Here is a 22,454-nt window from a genome sequence, read left to right on the forward strand (position 1 = left end):
TAGGGGAGGAAGAGGAAAGCATGACCATTTCCTGTTGCCGCTAGAAAATAAAGCAAACAGGAAACCAGTCCCACAACTCTCCGAGAGCCTGACCGGGAGCCGGAGGAGACCACCAGAACCGAGACCAGAACCTGACTCGGAGAGAGGAAATACACGCAGGCACGCTCGCGGGGAGATGTTGGAGTGGTGAGGAGCCATCTTGGAACGTTCCTCTCATCGTCAGAAAACAACAAGAAGAAGAAAAACAAGTTCAGGTCAGAAGGTCTTTCTCCTCCCTGATTGGCTGATGAATCCATGACCAGTGCTGATTCTGGATCCGTTTTAAGTGTCTTAATGGACACTTAACAAATAAATGACGTTAAGTTGACTGGACAGTACGTTAAATGGCAGCAGGTCGGGTTTCAAGTCTGGGTTGGGTTTCAAATTGGGGTTTTAAGCCAAGGTTAGGGATTCAAACAAGGGTCCGGTCAGGTAAGGGGTTTCGAGTAACGTTTCAAGTTTGGGTACGGTTTTCAAACAAGGGTCCGGGCGTCAAATTAGTCGGGTTTAGGGTTTTAAACAAGCGTTCTGGTGTCAAAAGGAGGGTTTGAAGCTCGGGTTGGGGCTCCAAATCGGCCCTTCAAGTCAAGTTCAGTGTTTCAGTCGGGGGTTAGGGTGTCGAGTCAACGTCGAGGTTTTCACATCAACAAATCAATCGTCGCTTCCCACCGCCGAAGTTGCGTGTGTGTGACGTTACGTAACGTTAAGCCGTGTCGTGGGAGCAAAGTCACGAAAGTGTCAAAAGGAGACGGAGCGCTAAGTTGCAGCAACACGCACGCACGAGCTTGCCGGTGTGCTTTCGTTGGGGATGTGCTTAATGTTCGCTAAGAACGATCGTTTGCGGCGAGATGAGCTCGACGTCGTTCGCTGCACTCCGCCGGGGTCATCGGGTCCCCAAACGGCACCGCCGCCGAGAGGGCCCCCCCGTTGACAAATACTTCTCAACATGGGGGGTCGCCGTCACAGTTTTTCGTCAAGATATGTAACTCAACCGTTGGACTTTGCTAGCTAAAAGAAGCGCGAGCGTGGCGTCAGCGATGCTAAGCTACAATCGCACATACGTCCGCTATCGCGCGACCGCTTGTTGTGGAATATGACCTTCTTCTTATTATTATTCATATCATTATTATTATTATTGTTGTTGTTTTTGTTGTCGTGACACACTCACACGCACGCTGTGATCAGGTGCATTAATTTACTGTTGTTTTTTTGTGTGCGCGCATTCCTGCGACTCGGGCTCATCAGTCATCAGCTGCCACACACACACACACACACGCGCACACACACACGCGCGCAATTGTACTTTTCCTGCCGGTGCAGTGGGCGTGGCCCATTTAGAGGACGAGCATGTGACCTCCAGAGGCAGGAAGTCAAGATGTCACTCAGCGTCAGGCACTTTTCATGTCGACATTTCCGAGGGAGCGTGAAGGCATCACGACGCCCGCGCGGCTCTCATTGCAACTTTTCTTTCGTCCTCCTCGACGGAACCGAACCGAACCGAACCGAACCGGGACCATCTTCCCCCGGGGAGACCCACTCACGTTCTCATTTCTTTTTCTTCTACTTCTCCTCCTCGTGAGCGTTTGTTGTGCCAGCGATCCGTCATGATGCCTCGCAGCGGTGAGTGAGCGCGTTCGAACCCCGTCGTTCACTTCGTTGCCTTCCGATGAAAAAAGTCGAACCAAAAAAAAGTGCAAAATTGGTTTGAGGAGCTTCACAAAACACATTTATGTCAACAACACGCCTTACTTTTACATTTGTGAGGACAATCAAAATAATTTAATTCGTTTAAACTTTTGCACGGGAATCAGAATATCTTTTTAAAAGATCATTAAAAATCTATCTATAAAAGTCCTTTGAATTCAATTCATTATGATTATTTTCTTATGTTAAAGGACACGCGTGCATAATTACGTCACTTATCAAGTTTTAATCGTGCACAACCGCAGATTAAATACTTTTTTCCAGGGTATATCTGCAAAGTAGTTTTTGTTTTTTGTTCTTAGATTTTTGTTCAAAGGAGCAACTTTAAGATCACAGACTGTTATTTATTTTACAATCATTAATGTGCATTGCATAAAGATACGATTTTGGGTTGTGGTTGGTAAAATGTGCATTTGACTGTTATTTATTTTATAATTACCAATTAGATAATGATTAGCCGGCGCGGTGTGAAAAAAACTGGTTAGAGCGTCTGCCTCACAGTTCTGAGGACCGGGGTTCGAATCCCGGCCCGGCCTGTGTGGAGCTTGCATGTTCTCCCCGTGCCTGCGTGGCTTTTCTCCGGGCACTCCGGTTTCTTCCCACATCCTAAAAAGACTCTGAATTGCCCGTAGGTGTGAATGTGAGTGCCAATGGTTGTTTGTTTGTGTGTGCCCTGCGATTGGGCGGCGACCGGTTCAGGGTGTTCCCGCGCCTCCCGCCCGAAGATAGCTGGGACCCGCGTGAGGCGAAGCGGCTCAGAAAATGGATATTACAAAATTGAAAGAAAGAAAATCACATTTTTTGATTTCTTTTTACCATTCGAGGCGTGTTGCATTCAAGATTGTAGGAAACTCGTATTGTCTTGCATATTGGCTGCATGTTGGCCCTCAAGCGTTGAATTTCATGTCAATCATTTGGTGTTAAATCGAGGAGGAGCCAAAAGCACCGATTTGACAGCACGTCGACTTGATGTTTCTTGCGTGTGCGTGTGTTCGACCCTCGAAGGTTAATTAATGGCTAAGAATGTGCGTCAAGGGCAAAGGCGTGTTTGGGGTCAAATGCTCTAGGCAGGAATGTTCACCGGACACTTCATTAGGTACATCGTCTCAGGGACTCCGATCGGGGGCAATTGTCACTTTTCATCATCGTCACAACATTTGTTTGACCCTGCGGGGAGAATTGATTTGTAGTGTACCTAATCAAGTGTCTGGTTGCCGGTGGTGTGTTCGGGTGTCTTGAGGAAAGTTGTTTAACAAGCCGGCGTGGCAACAAGCGGAAAGTGTTTTGCGGTCCGAGTGCACAATAAATGAGCGATTAAAGGAGCTTGTTTTTATGCGGGATGACTTCAACGAAACCGTCACTGGAATTTTCTCACTTGTCAACCAAAGACAAAACGAGTTTTTGTTTTTTGGGGTCTTCTTGCCGGCACATGAAAGAAAAAGCAGTTGGACGTTGACATCTGTCTTTTTTCATCTGTCCATTTCCGGCCTTTCTTTCCAGCACCAACGTCAATGAATGAATGCATGCATGCATGCATGCAAATGAATGAATGAATGAACGAGCCAGGGAAAAAAAACCTCAAAAGCGCTTATGAATAAATAGAAAAAAAAAAAAAAAAAAAAGAACAACGAAAAAAAAAAAGCCCCCTGGGGTTTGTTTTTCTTTCTGCTGACGTCGGTATGTTTCGCTTCCTGGTGAAAATCAAAGAACTTTCCGTTGACCTCGCGTGACCCCCGTCCGCTGAGCGCTCACTGTTGACCCCGCCGCTAGCCCGCTAGTATGACGCCGCTAGCCATTTAATTCGACTTTGTCTAGAAATATGTTTTTTTTTTTTCAAACATTTGTTTTCAGTATAAAGCTTCCGTTGTTGTCAAGTTTACCGAAGCGCTGTCAGTGTTACACAATTAGCCATTTGGTAAACACCCATGTTTTATTAGCAAACTGAACATGTAGCACACATTTTACTTGTCACATGCAACATATGTTTCATTAGTCAAATTGACACATTGGTCAAATTTTGTCCAGTGTAACGTGGAGCATACATGGCAGATTTGTCACATGTGACATATGTGTTTTATATGTCAAATTCAACATGTAACATACACGATTGCTTGTCAAATATGAAATCGAACATGCATTTGTATTTGTCAAACGTAACATGTAACACAGATGCTCATTTTGTCAAACTTAGCATGGACGTACATTTTTTTTTTTTTTTGGTTACATAGAAAGTGGTATCAGGAGTAAGCCAAACCAGTTTTATATAAATGTTGTTTTTCATTTGCTTTTTCGATAAGTCAATCAAAATTGGAAGACAAAAAAAAAAAAAAAAAAAAAAGAGTCAGGTTTTCTTTTGAGGCCACCGTGCGGACTTTGAGCTGCAATAAACGCCGACACGCCCGACTGTAAACACACAAAATGAGTACAGGACACACACTTGTTGTCAGGGAAACCAACGTTGTGATATGCTGTGTATATAAAAAGTCTACACACCCCGATTCCAATGTAAAAAAAAAAAAAAGAGACCAAGCTAAATCATTTGGACAACTTTTCCACCATTGATGTGACCTGCGTATGACCTTTGCAGCGGAGTTCAAATGAAAAAAAAGACAAAAATCTTTTCGGAAGGGAGAGTGAAAATAAACAACTTCAATCATGTGGTTGCATAAGTGTACACACCCTCTTCTAACTGGGGATGTTGTGACTGTTATTAACTGCACTCTAATCACATTCACCATTTCTAGTGCCTCTGATTAATCCCAAAGCACGTTGGGATGTTCTAGTAGGCTTTTCCTGACATGTTCGAATGTTTTTGTTTCTAGCTCAACATGCCTTTTGGAATTAGGGTCAAAAAGTTGAACCTGGTTTCATCAGACCATAAAAGGTTTTCCAGATTTTGTTCTGGTCCGAAACTTGATGTCAGTTGTTTAAAAGATTTACCTTTTTTTTGTTCAATTGAGTCGTACAGGTTATAAGTCCCATGAACGATGGAAAAGGTTTGGAAATGGTTCATCCTGTGATTGTGGGCGGGGCATTCTGTCACGTGACATCGGCAAGGCTGGACTGGATTAACACCTGGCATTGGCAGCGACAGACTTCCCGGGTGTGACCGTCATTCCGGTCGTGTGACCTTTCGAGGATCGCTCGCAGATGTTTTTTTGCTCGCGAGCAGACGTTCTTCTTTTGGGCAAAGTCACCAAAGATCCCGACGGGTGACTCGGTGATCCTTCTGGAATGCCAGCCCGCGGGCTGCGCTCAGTCATCATGTGGCGCACTGCTGCTGGGATTATTATGGGATGTTCTTCTCTGCACAATATTGTCAGTTTTGGGAAGAGTTCAGTACCGGAAGCCATTTTAATTTCGGGAGTCCCGTCTAAAAACGCCACCGGAAGTTAGCGTTTGCCGTTATAGTTTGAAGTTGTCATTTCAGGCTCACGTTGGACCTTTCCAGCTTTTGCTTGAATCGATGACTCAATTCATCTTTTGTTGCCGTTGTCGAGTTGCAATTCTTCACGTCTGGACTTTTAGGTAACGCTCCGAGGAGGCGCCCGTCCTCGTTGCCATGACGACAAAAGGCGGCGTCCCTCGTACCGGACGGTCGCTTTGACACGTCACGTGACACTCGACGCCATGTTTGGTGTTTGCTGCACAAAAATAAAAAGACGAGCGCCGAAGTGGAAGTGATGATAAAGTTGACAGGAAGTTCATATGACTTATTTGTGCCTGTTATGTGTTCCCGCCTGCTTCCTTTGACATCGTCGGCTTATCTGCTCTGCCATTAGTCATAAACACACACACACACACACACACACACACACATTGGGCAGGTCAAGGCTGAGGTTTAGGCGACCATCTGATTGGCTCTCGTCTTCTCTTCCTGGTTTCCTGTTTGTGCGCGGTGACATCGGAAGGTGGCGACCTCTTGGCCTCCTCGTGCTACGGCGGCTCAGTATTGGAGTTGAGCAAAAAGTGGGCACAAGTCAACTTCTTGTGACTTCTTCAGGCGTCCTGTCCTGATGGCATGATCACTTGAGTCCTCGTCCATTGGTTGTAACTTACTACTGAGCGGGACGACTTGCCTAAAAGGGGCAATTGAAACCAAAATGGCCAACTTGTTGTTGAGCTTCGGGCACGGGTTCTGTTAGAATGGGGATGTGCATCCAATTTGATGTTGATGGTGAAACCGTTGCGTGAATGTCCAAATTGACTTGAAACAGCTCCTCCAAACTAAAATGTCTCCGGGGCTCGGGTCCTTGAGACTTTTGGGTGCGTCCTGTTCCGATAGGCACGTCCACTCAAGTCGGTGTCCATCAGCGAAACGGGGGTCGGGGGTCATTTTCCAAATGGGCTCAGATGGCCACCAGGATTCACACAAATTGGTGATTTTGGGTGCATGCCGAGAGTTCGAAAAAGGGAAATAAACACGGCGGCCCGCTCCGCTCCCGTACGTCGGCCGCCCCTGGCCGTTTGCCACCGGCGGGCACCCGGAGCGCCTCAGTGGCGCCCCCTTCCTCCGCCCCGCCGCCTCTTGATGTCCTTCACGCTATCGCTGTCCTTTCCGCTTCATTGTTTGTGTCGGCACGCTTCCGCGATGCCCTGCGACCCTCTTGAAGAAAACAGCGCGCTGCCTCACCGTGCGTTTCCTGGCCTGCCGCTGGGGCTGCTGGGTATTTATGGAAGCCGCGCCACAAAATCGCTTTCCCCTCCACATTGGCACGTCTGTGTGTGTGTGTATGGGCATGCCCGTCTTATTTACATGTACGTGTGTGTGCGCGTATATGTATGTCTGTGTGTGCGTCTTATTTACAGTATATACATGTGTTTGTGTGTATGTGTGTGTGTGTGTGTGTGTGTGTGTGTGTGTGTGCATGCGCGTCTTATTTACATGTACGTGTGTGTGCATGTGTGTGTCTATTTCTGGCAGCAGCAGTGTGTCCTGTGATGGTGAGACTGGAAACTGACTACATGACAACAACATCCGCACACTCACACACACACATACACATTTTACAAGCACACACGTAAATTTGTGATTTCCAATGTGTGTGTGTCTGTGCGCGCATGTGTGTGAGCGTGCGTTTGTGTGTGTGTGTGTTGTGGTGAATGTTTGCTGATCCCAGCACAGCCAAGACTTTGCTTGTTAATCTTTAAAGGCTTTATAACTCTTATGGCTTGTTGCTACAGCAACATGTCATAGCAGCTGTCAACCTATGTGTGTGCGTGTGTGTGTGTGTGTGTGTGCGTGTGTCTGTGTGTGTATATAGATGTGTTTGTGTTTGAGCTTTTGTGTCCTGTAATTTAAATCTGATGACCATATCTCACTTTGTGCAATAACCCTGATCCAAATCAACAGAACAACTCGAACTAACTTGGCCTCAGTGTTTTGGGCTTGGCCGCCATGTTTTTCTTGCAGTTTGATTAGTCGTCATTGATCGCACCTCTTGCCAGTTATTAATGATAATCGTCACAATAGAAAGAAGCAAAATGACTCGAAATAATCCACCAAGTGAGTAACGCGCAGTTGGGTGCGCAAGGGGCGGTGGCCTCGACCCATGAAGTCCCACCACCGTCGACGATTGTTTTCCAAGGGGCACGAACTAAGCCTATTCGCAATCAACACACCTTTTGCGCGGTGCGGTGTCGCAAAGCGTGCGTCGTAACCTGCCACGTGTCCCCGTTCCAGGTTGTTCCGCGCCGCCGGCTCCGTCATGCCCGTCCTCAAGAACCTTCCGGTGCGCCTGAAGGGCGGCGGCCCCACTTTGGACAACGCCCTGTTCATTCGCAGGATGAGCCTCAACATCAGCCCGCGCCACCGCAGCCCCTTCGACGACAGCGCCGCCGCCGCCGCCGACCGATCCTGGTCGCCGGGCGGATCCTTCCTGGACGGCGACGTTCCCGGTGACCGCAACCCGTTCGAGGATGAGGAGGACGAGAACGAGGCCAACGAGGGCAAGAAGGTCAAAGGGGGACGAGGCGGCTCGGGGAAAGGGTCCTTCATCAAGTCGCCCCTGAAGAGTTTGGGGAAGCTGGGCAAGAATTTGAGGTTGTCGGCCCGAGGGAAGGACGGCGCCGCCGGATCACCGTCGCCGCAGGGAACGCCGTCGCCGGCCGACAAGAAGAAGAGGGGTCGCAGGAGCTCGGAAGGAAGCCTGCTGAGGTACGCACGCGCACATCTCGTCATGACTTTGAACAGGAGCAGTTACCGCAAAATGTCTCAAAGTTGGGAAAATGCGGTGCTAATTTCGCTGTATAAACTCATAATTGCACAGGCGCAGTGACGTGAAAAGGTATATGCACACACTCATGGGAAAAGTCTCAAAGTTTGGAAAATGTAGTCGTAACTTTGTGCAGGCCCAGTGACAGAAAAAGTCTCAGAGTTTGTAAAACGTAGTCATAATTGTGCAGGCGCAGTGAACGAAAACATCAGACCGTGGAATATATAGTAATATATTTGCGCAGGCGCAGAGACGGGAAAATGACTCTGAAGTTGGGAGAATGTAGTCATCCCTTTGCGCAGGCACAAGGACAGAAAAAAAGTCTCGGAGTTGGGAAAATGTAGTCATCCTTTTTTGCAGGTGAAGTAACAGAAAACATCTGAGTTTGGAAAACGTAGTCCTAACTTTGCGCAGCCACAGTGACAGGAAGAATTCTATAGTCATAACTTTACGCAGGCAAAGAGAATGGGGGGAAAAAGTAAAAAAAATAAAAATAAAATGTCGGGTTAAAGTTAGGGTTAAGTTTGCGGTAGGTTTGCTCAGGCGCAGTGACAGAGAAAAGAGTCAGAGTACGGGCCAAATCACAGTCACAGTAACCGTGCGCTCTTGGATTCCTGTGCAGGTTTGCGGGCAAATACCGCGACACCCTGAGCTTCCGCAAAGAGTCTTTGGCCAACGGCGACACAAACTGTTCGGAGAGCGAGTGCGACACGTCCAGCCGCCGCCTGTCCTTCATGAAGATGGTCGGCCTGGGCAAGACCAAGCGAGAGTCCGGGGCCGACCCGTCCTCCCAGGCCGCAGAGGACCAGTCGGTGCGCAAGGAGCCCGAGGTGGAGGTCAAGCCCAGGGAGCCGCTGTCAGGTAACAGCGACACTTGGAAGGCGCTTCTAACCACTGGTGATCTTCTACATGCTTTCCTCGTGGTTGTTTCCTAATTGGAATGTTGCAGATGTTCTCCTAGGTTTGTTCTGACTGGAAATGTTCGAGATGTTCTTCTACTATGAATGTTCTGAATATTTTCCTACTGTTTCTACTCAGAATGTCATAGATGGTTCTCTAGCTTCTGTTCCCACTTGGAACGTTAGATATGTTCTCTTAGCGTTTGTGCCTACTGAGTATGTTGTACATGTTCTTTTGGTGTTTTTTTTCTAAATTGAATGTTCTTCTCGTGTTGGTTCCAACTGGCAAGCTTTACACAGTCTCCTCTTTGTTCTTACTGGAAATCTTCTAGAAGTTCTTCTATTGTTTGTCCGTCCTGTGAATGTTGTAGATGTTGTTCTGGTCTTTGTTCCTACTGGGAATGTTCAAGATGTTCTCCTAGTGTTTGTTGCTACTGGGAATGTTCTAATTGTCCTCTTGAAAATGTTCTCGTAGAGTTTGTGCCTACTGGGAATGTTCTAGATGTCTTGTGCTAGGAATGTTCTGGATATTCTCCCACTGTTTATTTCTACGTCGTCAATGGTCCTCTAGCTTTTGTTCCCACTTGGAATGTTCAACATGTTCTTTTAGTGTTTGTGCCTAGTGGGAATGTTCGAGATTATCCTTTGGCATTTGTGTCTAAATTGAATGTTCTCATAGTGTTGGTTCCAACTGGGGAGTTTTACATAGTCTCCAAGCGTTTGTAACTACTGGTTATTGTCTAGATGTTCTTCTCCAATGAATGTTCAGGATATTCTCCTGGTGTTTGTTCCTACTCAGTCTCCTCGCTTTTGTTCCTACAGGGAACGTTTGACCTTTTGTATTTGTTCCCACTGGGAATTTTCAACATGGTCTCTTGGTGTTTGTTCCAACTGAGAATGTTCTACAGTCTGTCCGTTCAAGTGTGGGCTTGTTGTCATCAGATCCGCTGACGTGCGTTGATGTGTGATTTCCAAACACGATCCTGTTTGCACCTTCATCGGGGTTGTGTACTGTTGACACACGGCCGGTGGGGGGGGGGGGGGGGATGCGACCACGCCCACTTCCTACCCTTTCACACCGTCTCCACGCTGGAAGCCGTGTCCTACAGAAGACCTTTGGGATCCGACAAGAACCGACAAGGTTTTGTTGTGCTTGTTGTGGTCATGGGCGTGAGCGTGAAGAAGGCGATGAAGAAGTAGATGAAGAAGAAAAGATGAAGACGATGAAGTTCTCTGCAGGCTTCTGATGGCCACACCAAGATAACGAGACAGAAAAAAGCCACCGCTGCTAAAATTCAACTCAAAATGGTTTCATCCACTGGAATTCTAATGCTAATGCTAATGCTAATCAGTCCCTGTGTCTGTATCGGGTTAGCTGATCATAACACGAGTCAAAAATTACTTTGACACTGCCGAAAAAGTCGGAAATGTTCCACCTTTTTCCATGTCGCTGCGCCACATAGAGCGGGCTCTTTGCACGTAGTCCCCCTCGCTGACGTTTTTGAAAAATTGCATTCTCTAAGCACACAAGACTGGCCTAAACTCACACTGCAGACGCACGTCGTATTTTGAAGTCGTCCACCAAGCGCTGAGCGGCAATTTCGAGAAGGCTTTTGAGATGTACGCCTCATCTTACATCCGTGGACACGAAGGTCAATATTCTTCCGAGCAATGTGCTTATGTTAGATAGTAGCGAGATGTAACAAAAGTTATAAGACCCTGTCAAGTGAATTCAGAGGTTTGTTTCTAAATACATTATAGCCATTTCAAGATAATTGCTGAAAACCTCCGCAAAGACGGACAACTGTGGTGGTACTCATTTGTGGCGATATAACGTTCAACTGTTTTTCACCATTTCCATTTTCCTGGCGGAAGGGCCAAGAGGAGAAAAGAAGGAAGGGGGCCGGAGTCCAACATGACAGCCAGCAAGTGGACCGGGCCTTCGCGCTGGCATAGCCGCTTTAGAGCGCCTCGTTGTTGTGGTGTAGAAAAGCCCTGTGACGACACGGTTGGATTTATTCCAGCCAGCCAAGGACGAAAAGGAGATATTTTTGCGCCTCAAATAATGGAGTTATGTCTAGGCATACGAAAGATGCTAAACAACTTAGCATCCGTTTTTCCACGCGTGGTTTCAGCGCACTTCTGCTTTGCGAGCTCTCTGTGTGAAACTGTCTGAAGTCTTGAAACAATGGAAGCTGTAAAAAGCCGTTAAAACGTTTCCATGTCGTCGTTGCGGGGTTCTATTTAGCTCCCGGTTGCGTAACTTTGCGATTGCGGATAAGACGCTCACATTCCGTCGGTCAATGATTAGCACGTCCTCGGACCCGAAACGTGGACTTCCTGTTAATCACTCCTAGCGCGCCTCAGAGGACACAAAGTCGCTTGATGTCGCCGCCGTCCAAAGTCCGAGCCGGGAGGACGGGCGACGTCTGCCCCACTTTGCTGACGCCGCCGCTAAATTCTCAAGTCAAATTCATGAGATTTATAAACGACGGCAGCGAATTTACATTCTGTTCCAAATGAGAATGTTCCGTATATTTCCCCCCGCCCACGTTGACCAGGAGTAGAGCCACTTCTTACACTTGTCAATCAGTGTCGCTAATAGTTAATGCCAATCTGTGGGGGGAGCGATTAGGTAAATGGGCCAGATTGTGACATCACAGTGGGCTCGGTCAAAGGCATATTTACACAATCTTCATACTTCATGCCTGTATTTACTGTAAGTAGACGTTTGACATACCTGTATTTCGCTTTATTGACTGTATTTTTGGCAACTTTCACTTTTACTCGACTACATTTCCTGAATCACTTTTATATATATTTTATATATAAAAGCCAAAGAAATTGTGACTTCACTCATTAGCCGACACGCAAGTAACTACACAATAACAACTAACTAAATAAAAGCATAATCCAAATGATAACCACTCACTTTCCAAAAATACTTTGAATATTTAAATGCATTTAATATCAGGAAATGACTTTTAATACTTGAAGCCTTTTACTCAATGAATATTCTACCAGTTGATTTGAACTCCTACAAACGTGAAGATACTTGTACTTTTCCTCAAGTATTGCTTTTAAGTACTCGACACAAGTCTGCATTCCTATTCGTGCACACTCTCGTTAGCGCGCCACCGGTGGCCGACCAAGGAAGTCAGCGATTTCAATTGAGCGTATGGAGACGACGGTACGAGGAAGCGGGTGGACGTGGTTGGGGGGGCGTCACCCACCCAGATGGAAGACATTTCCTGCAGCGGAACAATAAGAGCAGTGTGCGTGCACCGCCGCGACACGCGTGTGTGTGTGTGTGTGTGTGTGTGTGCAGCGAAGGTGCTTGAAGTGCACCGATATCACCTTACAGCGGCCCCACCCTGTCACTGCGGACCTCGCCTGCCCTCAGTCCAGTCAAAGTACGCCGAGTAACTATGGGTACCGGGCTTTTCGGGTGAAATTTCAAGATCAACCAAAAATGCTGAATTTAATTTGACACTCCGTAACATTTGGAATGTCCAACTGTTTGACGTCGTAGTCGTTTTTGCACAATTTGCTGTTCTCGAACATCAGAATTAGCAGTCCGCCGCCATCTTATGCCAACGACAGGCAATTCTACGCTCTCGTTCGCCGACTCCCACGTCACTCACCTGGCTGGGCCCCGCCCTTTTAAAGCCAGGCGCATTGAAAATAATAAAATGACATTAAAAAAAAAAAAACACATTGAAACCAGTTCGACAATATCAAATATGAATTTGTCCAACACCCTCTTCATTGGCTTCATCCGGTCTTCCTCTTCGGACGCTAAAGCAGACAAACACACAACATTTGCACATCCTCAATCGCACACACACGGATACGAACAGGTCTCATATGTATCCTTGTCTCCTTGTTCCCTTGTCTCTTTGTTGTTTTGTCTTTGTGTCTTTATGTCCTCGAGTCCCCGCATTCCCTTGCTTCCTCATCTTCTTTGTGACCTTCTCTTCTCTTTTTGTCTTTTTCTCCTTGTGCCCTCATCTCGTTTTGTGCTCAGGTCCTTTTTCCCTTATCTGTTCGTGTCCGTATCTCCTTGTGTCCTCAGCTCCTTGTATCCTTGTCTCCTTGCGTCCTCATCTCTTTATGTCCTTATGTCCCTGTCCCCTTGCCTTGTCTTATCTCCTCATCCCCTTGCGTCGTCATCCGGTTATGTCCTCGTATCCTTACGTCCTAATCTCCTGATTGCCTCAGCTTGCTGTCACTTTGTGTCCTTACCTCCTTGTACCCGTACGTCCTTGTCACCTTGTGTGTCATCTCCTTGCCTCCTCGTGTCTTTGACCTCCTTGGGGTTTTTAAAAAAGTTTTCTGGAAACAAAGCCGAGTCGAGTTGCGCGCTGACGCCCTCGTGTGCCGACGTCCCGCAGTGCTGGAGATCCTCCAGCTGGTGAAGAAGCGCGACCTCCTCCTGGCCGACACGCACATCCTGGAGCTGGAGCAGGAGTGCGGCGGGCCCGAGGGCGGCCCGGCCCCGGAGGACGCGGGCGGCGCCGTGAAGGACGGCGGGCGGCGGAAGGCCAAGGACGTGGAGCTGCTGTACGAGGAGCTGCAGAAGGAGCTGTGGGCGGTGGTCCGGGAGTCGCTGCGCTCGCCCACCGCCGGGCCCAACCTGGGCCTGGTGGTTCAGGTGAGGCCCCCGGTCGACCTCCGCCATCTTATGGCACCTCGCCGACGAGGACCTCGGTTGAAGTGCAAGCAGGAGCTTCGTTTAGTCCAACCAAAAGTCCTTTGCTGCCGTCTTGCGGCAGCTCAACTCACTTCAACATAGTTCCTTGGCATCAAGATCCCACACGATTTTGTCAAAATGAATGAATGAATGCCATTTTACAAGAGTGATTTCAAGTTTGTGAAGGAAACGTGATTGAAGCTTGCCATGTTTAGTGCAACGGTGGTCGAAGTCTAAACATCTGTCAAATCTATCAACATTTCATGAGAAAAGAATAATCAATAATAAGAATCATATTTTCTTGTTGTTGATGTTTTTGCGGGAGGTGAAGCCTCGTTTCACGGGCGTGGTCTTCTTGGAAATGGGAGTTGGACGTCCCCCGAAATGTCAAAATTGGAAGTAAACCTTTATTTCGACCAGTATTCCTTTGAAAGATATGCCCTTTTCTCAACGTATTTCTGCACTTACTTTTAAAAATAGCAGAAGTGGAGTTAGCCCCCTCTCGTTCTCAGTGGCTCATTTGTTGTGACTGAGCACGATTGGTCGAGCGAAGTAACGGCTCGACTCGGCTTTCTGGGATCCGGGGCAGGTGCTGCAGCAGGAGGAGCTGGTAGACGCGGGCCGGCCGGCCGCGGGCGGTCCGAGACCGCGGCAGCTGAAGCGGCGCTGGAGGGAAGCGGTGGAGGACGCGGCCGACGGCTCGCTGCCTCAGAAGACCGAGTTCACGGCCGGGGAGCTGGCCGGCTACCTGGACAGCATCCGGGCCCGCGTGGTCGACGACCTGGACGCCGCCAAGAGGAACGTGGTCGACATTTACCCCGGGGAGTACCAGGCCCTGCAGGTGAGACGGGAAATTAGGGATTCGGTCGCGCATCGTACAGCGGGCCTTCCATATCGGCGGACCGAGAGCTGCCGCCAATGACAAAAGTTTGCTGCTCGACGACGCCAACCGTCCGCAATTTCTTTTTCATAATTGTCCATATTCATAGTTTCAATCAGGGGTAGGCACATTTTTACGTTGAAAAATCAGGTCATTCGTAGATGAGATAAAAGCCTACTAGAACAGCTGAACTTGATTTGGGTTTAATCCGAGGGCCACTGAAAATGCTGACTCCCATTGTTCCCATGTTGAATGTTATTGGTTCAATATGAACACAGCGCCAGGTACTGGGGGTGTGCACACTTATGCAACAACATTAGCTTAGTTTTTGCCCCCCTTGATAAGATTTTTTTTCTTCAATGGAGTTGTACAGGTTATAGGTCACATTAAAAGTTTTGAAATGATTTATCTTGGTGTCATTTTTTTTAAATCTGAAAAACCTTCTAGATTTCTAATTTCCACGTTATTTAATGAAATAATAATCAATTTAGAAATTATTTCATACAATAGTTCAATATTGATATTTATTTTATTATTTACAATAAATGTATGTGTAATAAATGTCAGAATACTTTAATAACAACATAATTCGTCCTCATTGTTTTGTATTATTTAGCATGAATTGAATTGTAATTATGTAAGCAACTTTTATCAAAGATACTAAAATGTATTTGTTTATTTTATTCATTTCAATGAAGTCTTGTCAAAATAGTTTTTTCTTTTTTTTTAAATAAAATATATCAATGAGATCATTTCGATTCATCTGCATATTTGCAATTTGAAATGAAATAGAAATGAGGTCAAGGTCGCACTGTTGTTATGTTCTACCGGGAAATGTGCGAGTCTGTGAGCTCACCAACGGCTGATTGGCGAATGGTAATGAATTTGTGACCTTTCAGGTGTACACGCGCAGTTACCACCAGGCGGTTGCTAGGCGACTGCAGGCCATCACCGAGCAGCAGATGCAGATCACCGACATTTACTCACTGCTCGACTGGCTGCACAACATATACAACAGGTATACGCGCACACACGGATCACGCCTCTGTGTGTGTGTGTGTGTGTGTGCTTACTCATGTCGCGTGTGTGTGTGTGTGTGTCTGTGTGTGTTAGGGATGTTTTGGCCAAGGTGTGCGTGTCCGACCCTTTGAGAGGCTCTCAGCTGGGACCTCTGCTGCCTTCGGAGGTCGTGGACAGGCTGGGACAAGACTGCCTCAACTCTGTCAGGGTGAGACGCACACCGCAACGACACGACAACTACACAACGAGCCGACTTTGACTGTCAGCCAACCGGATGTGGGCGTTCGGGGGTTTGATTGACGGGAACTTCCAAGGGGGAAATTTCCATGGGAAGTTAAGCTGGGGAATGTTTGAGGTACAGTACAGTTCATTGGTCCCAAGCTGCCACAAGATGGAGACAGAGCACGACTGTTGTCTAAATGAAGCTCCTCAACTCACTTCAACATAGCACCTTGGAACTAAAATGCCACAAGACAGTGGCAAAGGTCTACTTTTGTCTAAAGAGAGCTCCTCAACACACTTTTGTATAGTTCATTGGCATCAAGATACCACAAGATGACCCTAAAGCACTACTTTTAACTAAATGAAGTTCCTCAACTCACTTCAACATAGTTCCTTGGCATCAAGATGTCACAAGATGGCAGAAGAGCACTAAGTTTGTCTAAATGAAGCTCCTCAACTCACTTCGGCATTGTTCCTTGGTACCAAGATGCCACAAGATGGCCTCAAAGCACTAGTTTTGTCTAAATGATGTTCTCAACTCATTTCAACATAGTTCCTTGCCGCTAAGGTGCCACACGATGGCAGCAGAGCCTCACTTTTGTCTAAACGAAGCTCATCAACTCACTTCCACATAGTTCCTTGGCACCAAGATGCCACAAGATGGCACCAAAGCAATACCTCTGGTCTCGGTCTGCTTTTGATTGACAGCAGTTAGTGGGGCGTGTCCGTGTTTGATTGACAGCTCCTGGCCAATCGCTGACTCAACAGGATGATGAAAAACCCACTCATTTCCGGTCTCGCGGCAAGGTGCGTTTGTTTTATTAACCTCACCCACCCAACCTGCAGGCTAAAGTCACCACCGAGTTGAGTCAGGTGCTGGACGAGGAGGAGAGGAGGTGGATGGAGACGCTGCACGTGGAGGAGTACCAAATCCCTCTGGCAAAAAATATCATTCAGGTGACCCTCCGCCCCTTTGTTGTCATGGTAACACACACTGTTTAGTCTTGTTACGTAAAGCTGTTTTCCGATTGATTTTGTTCTGTGATTGTCGTCTGGTCTGACTTTCTGCTTCAGCTGATGCCAAAGTCAATATGAGTAACTTCCTCTTTGCACACACAAACACACACTTCATCATCATATATAACCCCCCCTCCCACCAACACACACACACACGCACACACACACATATACAGTAAATGTTGTTGTTGTTTTTACAGAGGCTACAAATTGATCTGGAACGTTCCGCCTCCATCAACAGAACTTTGGGCTCCAGAGTGGCTCAGTGCAGCCTCAATGGCCTGGCGGACTTCCTCTACTGGTACACACACACACACGCACACGCATACACACACACACACACACTTCAGGATATTGACTTCAATTGAGTTTAGTGAATCAAAGTTGATATTGTGGTCTTTCAGTTTCCAGCGTAAAGTTGAGATGTTTCACGAGGGGATGCAGAGCGGAATGTTTGGCGAGCACGAAGACGGATACGTGTCCAAAACCGTTGCGCTCGTCAACTGCTCCCCACCGTTCAGGTTTTTACTTTTTACCGCCTCTGACACACAGTCTCAATGATTATATGAAGACAAATGTCATAAAAATTGTTATAAAACAGCATGACTGTACGGCAAGATGTCGTTACGGCCGGTGACCACACGGGGGCGCTTATGTGCCGCTGCCGGTCCCCATATCACATTGACCAGAGTGCGTGTACGTGTGCGCAGAGGTTTCGTGCAGCGTTGCATTCCGTGCGAGAGGATGACGACGGCTAGCGACGATTCGCTGCGGCGCGCCTACAGAGCGCTCGATCACATCGTCCAGCAGGGGGTGCGAGTGCTCTCCGAGCGCCTCTTCCTCCACATCAGGGTAAGGCACATGCACACACCACCTATTGACTAATGTAATTGTAATAATTCATTCTAGAGTCAACATAAAACCTTCATTAAACAAGCAGGAAAGACTGTGACCCCTTGCTCTATCGCGTTCTTTTTAAGCGATGCTCTCCTTATTGGGTTTGACAGTAGACTGACAAAGTTACAAACTTTAAAGTCAGACGTTAAAGTTACGTGCCTTCAGTGTAGTAATATGTTATGCCACAACAGGTGGGGCAGCACTGAGCTGTACTGGACGAGATGAAGCCCATTTAATGGCAATATAGCCGTTGTTTCCACAGAGCAGAAATAATATATGCCTGGGAGTGTCGTCGTGTGGTTAGGGTTTCTTGGGTCCCTGTCACTCAAAGCATGTTAAATGAGCCAGAATTGTCCCCCCCAAAAATCGGATAAATATTGCTTACATCTTATGATTAACTCCATGTTTCAATGCCAGGATTTTGTGGCACGGAAAAAGATCAAATCAATCAAGATAAATCATTTCAAAACTTTTTTCCACCATTAATGTAATCTATAACCTGTACAACTCAGTTGGGGGGGGGGGGGAAACGTAACTTTATTCGGGGTTAATCAGAGGCACTTTAAATGCTTACTTCACATGGCTAACGTCCTGTGTATTGTCCATGCGTGTGTGTGTGGGTGTGCATGCGTATGTGCGCGTCAGCCATTCTTCGAGCGCTTGGTGAAGAGAAAGTGGCTGAATAACACGGAGGCGTACGAACAGATTGAAGCGGCCATCAAGGAGCACTTCAAGAAATATCACAGGATGGACGACCCTCCCTACCAGGTACACACGCACACAGTTTTGGGGAAGAGTGTGTACTAGTGCAACTGATTCTCGTGTTTAGCTGCTGGTGGCGGAGGTTCACCGGCGTGTCCTGATGGAGTACCTTCGCTCTGTGATGCGAGGGCGAATCATCTGCACGTCGCTCAAGATGAGGAAGAGGATGGCCGGACGCCTCCGAGACGAAGGACGGCAGATCAAAGCCCTTTTCAAGGACCTGGTCCGTGCTTCACCTTGCACGAAAAAAAATCATTCATTCATTCATTTTCCATACCACTTATCCTCGCTAGATTTAATACATTTCTTATTTCATTTTTAAGTGAATACTGATTGACCGTTCGCATTCAACAATTGTTAAAGCTAATACACTAAACTAGATAACAGCATATGAAACTTTTTAAGTAGCCAAAACATAGCTTACAGTATATAAAGTTGTATATAAGAAAGCTAAAACTAGCGCACTATACATGAAAAGCTAAAACTAGCTCTATGAAGTAGCTAATAGTCAGCTAACTGCATTTAAAGTACTTGAAATTGGCTAATTGCATATGATGTACAAAAAGTTATGGAACTATTTATAATGTAATTCATATCCGTTAGCTGTAAATTAGACAGATAAAACTAGTACACTTTGTGTATATATATATATATATATATATATATATATATATATATATATATATATATATATAAAGCTAAATGAGTTAACTGAGGGTGACCTAAGCCAAACTAGCTAAAGCTAAAACAGTCAAAGCTAGTTCAATGTACACAAAAAAGTCAAGGCTTGCTAACTGTACATAAACTACTTCAAGCTAACTAACTGTCTATACAAGTAAACCAATGCAAACTAGCTAACTGTATATAAAGTAGTCAAAGCTAATTAACTGTATACAAACTAATACAAACTAGCTAACTGTATGATATACTGCAAAGGCTACTTTACTGTATGGAGTAGTCAACGCTTGCGAACTGTATACAAACTTCAAAATAGCTAACTTGATTTACATGAATAAAGGGTAGCTAACTGCATATAGAGTAGTTTATATTAGTAAGAAGTATGCAAGGTCGACCAAAGTAGCGCACTGTACTTACGGAAAAAGATCAAACTACCTAACGGTTGGTGACGAAGCCCAAAAGAGCTCAATCTAGCAAAAGCTAGTTAACTATAGCGACACTGTATGTTAGTTAAGATTAGCTAGCTGTTAACTTTTTTTTTTTTAGCTGTTTTAATTAACTTAACTGTATAGACTGTATACAATATACAGTACATAGAATGTATCTCAAGCAAGCTACCGACATAAAATTGTCCAAACTACAGTATCTAAGCTCACGCTGGGTACGAGCTAATCAATTGTTAAAACTGTTCTTTCTGCCTATGTTTTCATCGGAGTTAACACATTTAGATGTTGGAGCTCATCAGTGATGTGAAATAATCAATAAACGCATAAATTAATAATATTTTGTGTGTGTGTGTGTGTGTCAGGAGTCTCCGTCGAGCTGGTTGGACGGAGCTCTGTCGCACATCTCGGAGCTCATCCAGCTGGAGGATGTTCCCTCCATCCAGATGGAGGTCGGAGTTCTGGTGCAAGAGTTTCCAGACGTCAGGTGAGTCTAAGTTTCCGCTTTACGCCAATCGGGGTCATTTAAAAACAAACAAAAAAAAAACTTCACATGGTGAGCTAATGGTTTGCACATCTGCCTCATAGTTCTGAGGTTCGTGGTTCGAATCTCGGTTCCGGCCCTCCTCTCACATTCCAAAAACGTTTCAGCGTGTTAGCTTCATTGAAACTCTACAGAATTGATATAGAAACAGTTATTTTCAACGCCAGTGAACGCACCGTTATTCCCCTTTTCAGGAAGAAGCATGTGTCGGCCATCCTGAACATCCGCGGCATGACGCGACAACGCGAGCGCCAGGAAATCCTCAACATCGTCAAGGACATCGAGAACGGCGACGGCGGCGCGGGAGCCGGGAGTGTCGGCGGCGGCGGGGGTCTGGCCCGGGTGACCCGGGACCGCGCCCTCTTCTCCGAGGTGCCCGTGACTTCCGAGGTCCACTGCCTGAACGTGGGCCTGAGCCGCGTGGCCCTCGCCGCCTCCTCCTGCTACGTCGCGCTGTGCCCCCGCGGACGGAAGGCCCGGACGTCGACGCGCGACAACCCGGACGACGTCCTCTGAGGCGAAGATTTCGAAGCATTCTATTGCTTTTCATGCATTTTCACCAGCTTTGAAGTCAAATAACTCTTCAAGGCCTCCGCAAATTCTCTTCACTCTGTTTCTATGTAGGCCACCTCGATGCTAAGCTAAGACAACCCACGCCCCCCCCCCCCCCCCCCCAAAAAAAAGCAAATGCACGTGGATGGACAGATGGATGGATGATGAGATGACAGATGGTTGGATGGACCACTCAAAGAAAGAAAAACATGTTTTTGTATGTGTGGATGGATGGGCCACGTCAAAAGAGAGCAATAGATTTATGTATGGAAGGATGGATGACAGAGAGAGGGAGAGATAGATAGACCACAAAAGAAAGATTTGGATGGATGAATAATCAGGTGATACTGTGTATGGATGGATTGATGATGGATGGCTGAGCACATTAAAGAAACCTAACTAGATGGAGGGTTGGATGTGTTGATGGATGGACCACATAAAAAAAACGAGCAATCGATAAACGGATGGATGGATGATGGTTGAAGGAAAAGATAGAGATGATTGATGGATGAATGAAAGAAAGTTAGCTAATGCTACACTAATAGCAAGGAGCATTTTTAGCGAACTGAACTTCTGGATACTTCCAAATGTCTGAAGGAAGTTTTTTGTTTTTGGCGAGGGGCGAACTTTTTGATGAATTCATCTTTTCTGACCAGCATTCCTGATTTTGCTCCTGCGGTGATGATCTGGGAGCAGGATTCCATCAGGAACATTGGACACTCTTCTGTCTTTTTCTTCTCCCTTCTGTTGTTGCACATGATGGAAAACGCATAGAAATATGAATCACGGTACTAGATGACGTCATTCTGATTGTATTTCAGACAAATGTTTGGGTGGTTAATTATGATCACTGATTGAGATGTCGTGTTAAAAAAAGACCAAACAATTCACTGACATTCTAATGATTAACTTTTATTGTACATGCGGATTTTGTTTTTAAGGATTTGAAAGATCAACAGCAGGAAAGAAGACGAACCCACATGTAAGTTATTAGTAGTAACTGACACTGATTCTTGTTTGTGGAATTATTTGCTGTTGAAGAACATTCCGTTAAAAGTTAGTTACTCAGTAGACATCTGCCCACCAAATAGGCACTTTTTCCAGGATAAAACGCAGATGAAAGTTTATTGATTGACTCGTCTTCTGTCAACTTTGTATATGTGGACGTATGTAAATTGATTAACAACAATAAAAGCAGGTTCTGTCGATTGGATTGTGTTCTTATAATCAAAAAAGTCATACACACAACTGTACTCTGGAGTTTCGTACCCGCTGAAATCAGACCGGCTACGTCTGTAGGGATCTTAAAATCTCGACTTAAGACGTATTTTTACAATTTGGCATTTGGTTAAACCACACCTAGTATGCAAATAGCCTTTTGCCCTGCCTTATCCCCTGAGATCAGGATTTTGGCCTGTTTTACTGCCGCTCCCCCGCCCCCCCTCTTCTTCCCGCTCAGAGTTGTCCCCTATAAAGTGCCCTTGTTGTACCCCACTGCATCTTGAAAGTAGTGAACTACGTTGGTCACTAGAAAACCAAATATATCCCATGATGCATTGCACCGAGACGGCAAAAAATACTTTCCGTTTCTGAGACAAATTCATGTTGTGAGGCGAAATATCTAGCTATATATCTTTAATATTGTAAGAGGAACACATCACAACACAGATGGCCATAAACTACTTTGTTTTCATTACTTTTCAATGAACTCTGTTGAAAACTATAAAATGTTGTTATAATTGATTTATTTGTTCTGTATTTTAAGCACCTTATTGAAAATTTTCAATTTATAAGAAAACAAGAACAGAGAATTCAGTATCGTGACGTTATTAATACATAAACTAATACAAAAATAGGAGTCAGGGAAATTTTTAATAAAACGAGAAATG

The 22,454-nt window shown here is 46.0% G+C and overlaps 1 protein-coding gene across 2 annotated transcripts; it reads left to right on the forward strand.

The window, feature by feature from the left end:
* Positions 1–30: 30 nt before the first annotated feature.
* exoc3l2b (exocyst complex component 3-like 2b) lies at positions 31–21,773 on the forward strand. Of its 2 annotated transcripts, none has more exons than XM_061782638.1 (15): positions 31–254; positions 7,427–7,900; positions 8,581–8,819; positions 13,252–13,511; positions 14,140–14,391; positions 15,330–15,448; positions 15,544–15,658; positions 16,519–16,629; positions 16,890–16,990; positions 17,094–17,210; positions 17,400–17,541; positions 18,232–18,354; positions 18,416–18,571; positions 19,835–19,956; positions 20,208–21,773. In XM_061782638.1, exons 2-15 carry the CDS (start codon positions 7,452–7,454, stop codon positions 20,527–20,529), a joined length of 2,628 nt encoding a protein of 875 aa, XP_061638622.1. In that variant the 5' UTR covers positions 31–254; positions 7,427–7,451; the 3' UTR covers positions 20,530–21,773. The 2 variants fall into 2 exon arrangements, with proteins under 2 accessions (XP_061638622.1, XP_061638621.1); XM_061782637.1 differs by lacking the exon at positions 31–254 and adding an exon at positions 1,413–1,659.
* Positions 21,774–22,454: the final 681 nt, after the last annotated feature.

The sequence above is a fragment of the Phyllopteryx taeniolatus genome, chromosome 8 (assembly GCF_024500385.1).
Source record: "Phyllopteryx taeniolatus isolate TA_2022b chromosome 8, UOR_Ptae_1.2, whole genome shotgun sequence".
NCBI classification, from domain to species: domain Eukaryota; kingdom Metazoa; phylum Chordata; class Actinopteri; order Syngnathiformes; family Syngnathidae; genus Phyllopteryx; species Phyllopteryx taeniolatus.

Coding starts and splice junctions, on each gene's coding strand:
- exoc3l2b (XM_061782638.1), top strand. CDS start 7,452: ATGCCCGTCCTCAAGAACCTTCCGGTGCGCCTGAAGGGCGGCGGCCCC. Junction 15,449..15,543: donor CTGCACAACATATACAACAG/GTATACGCGCAC, acceptor TGTGTGTGTTAG/GGATGTTTTGGCCAAGGTGT. Junction 16,991..17,093: donor CTGGCGGACTTCCTCTACTG/GTACACACACAC, acceptor GTGGTCTTTCAG/TTTCCAGCGTAAAGTTGAGA.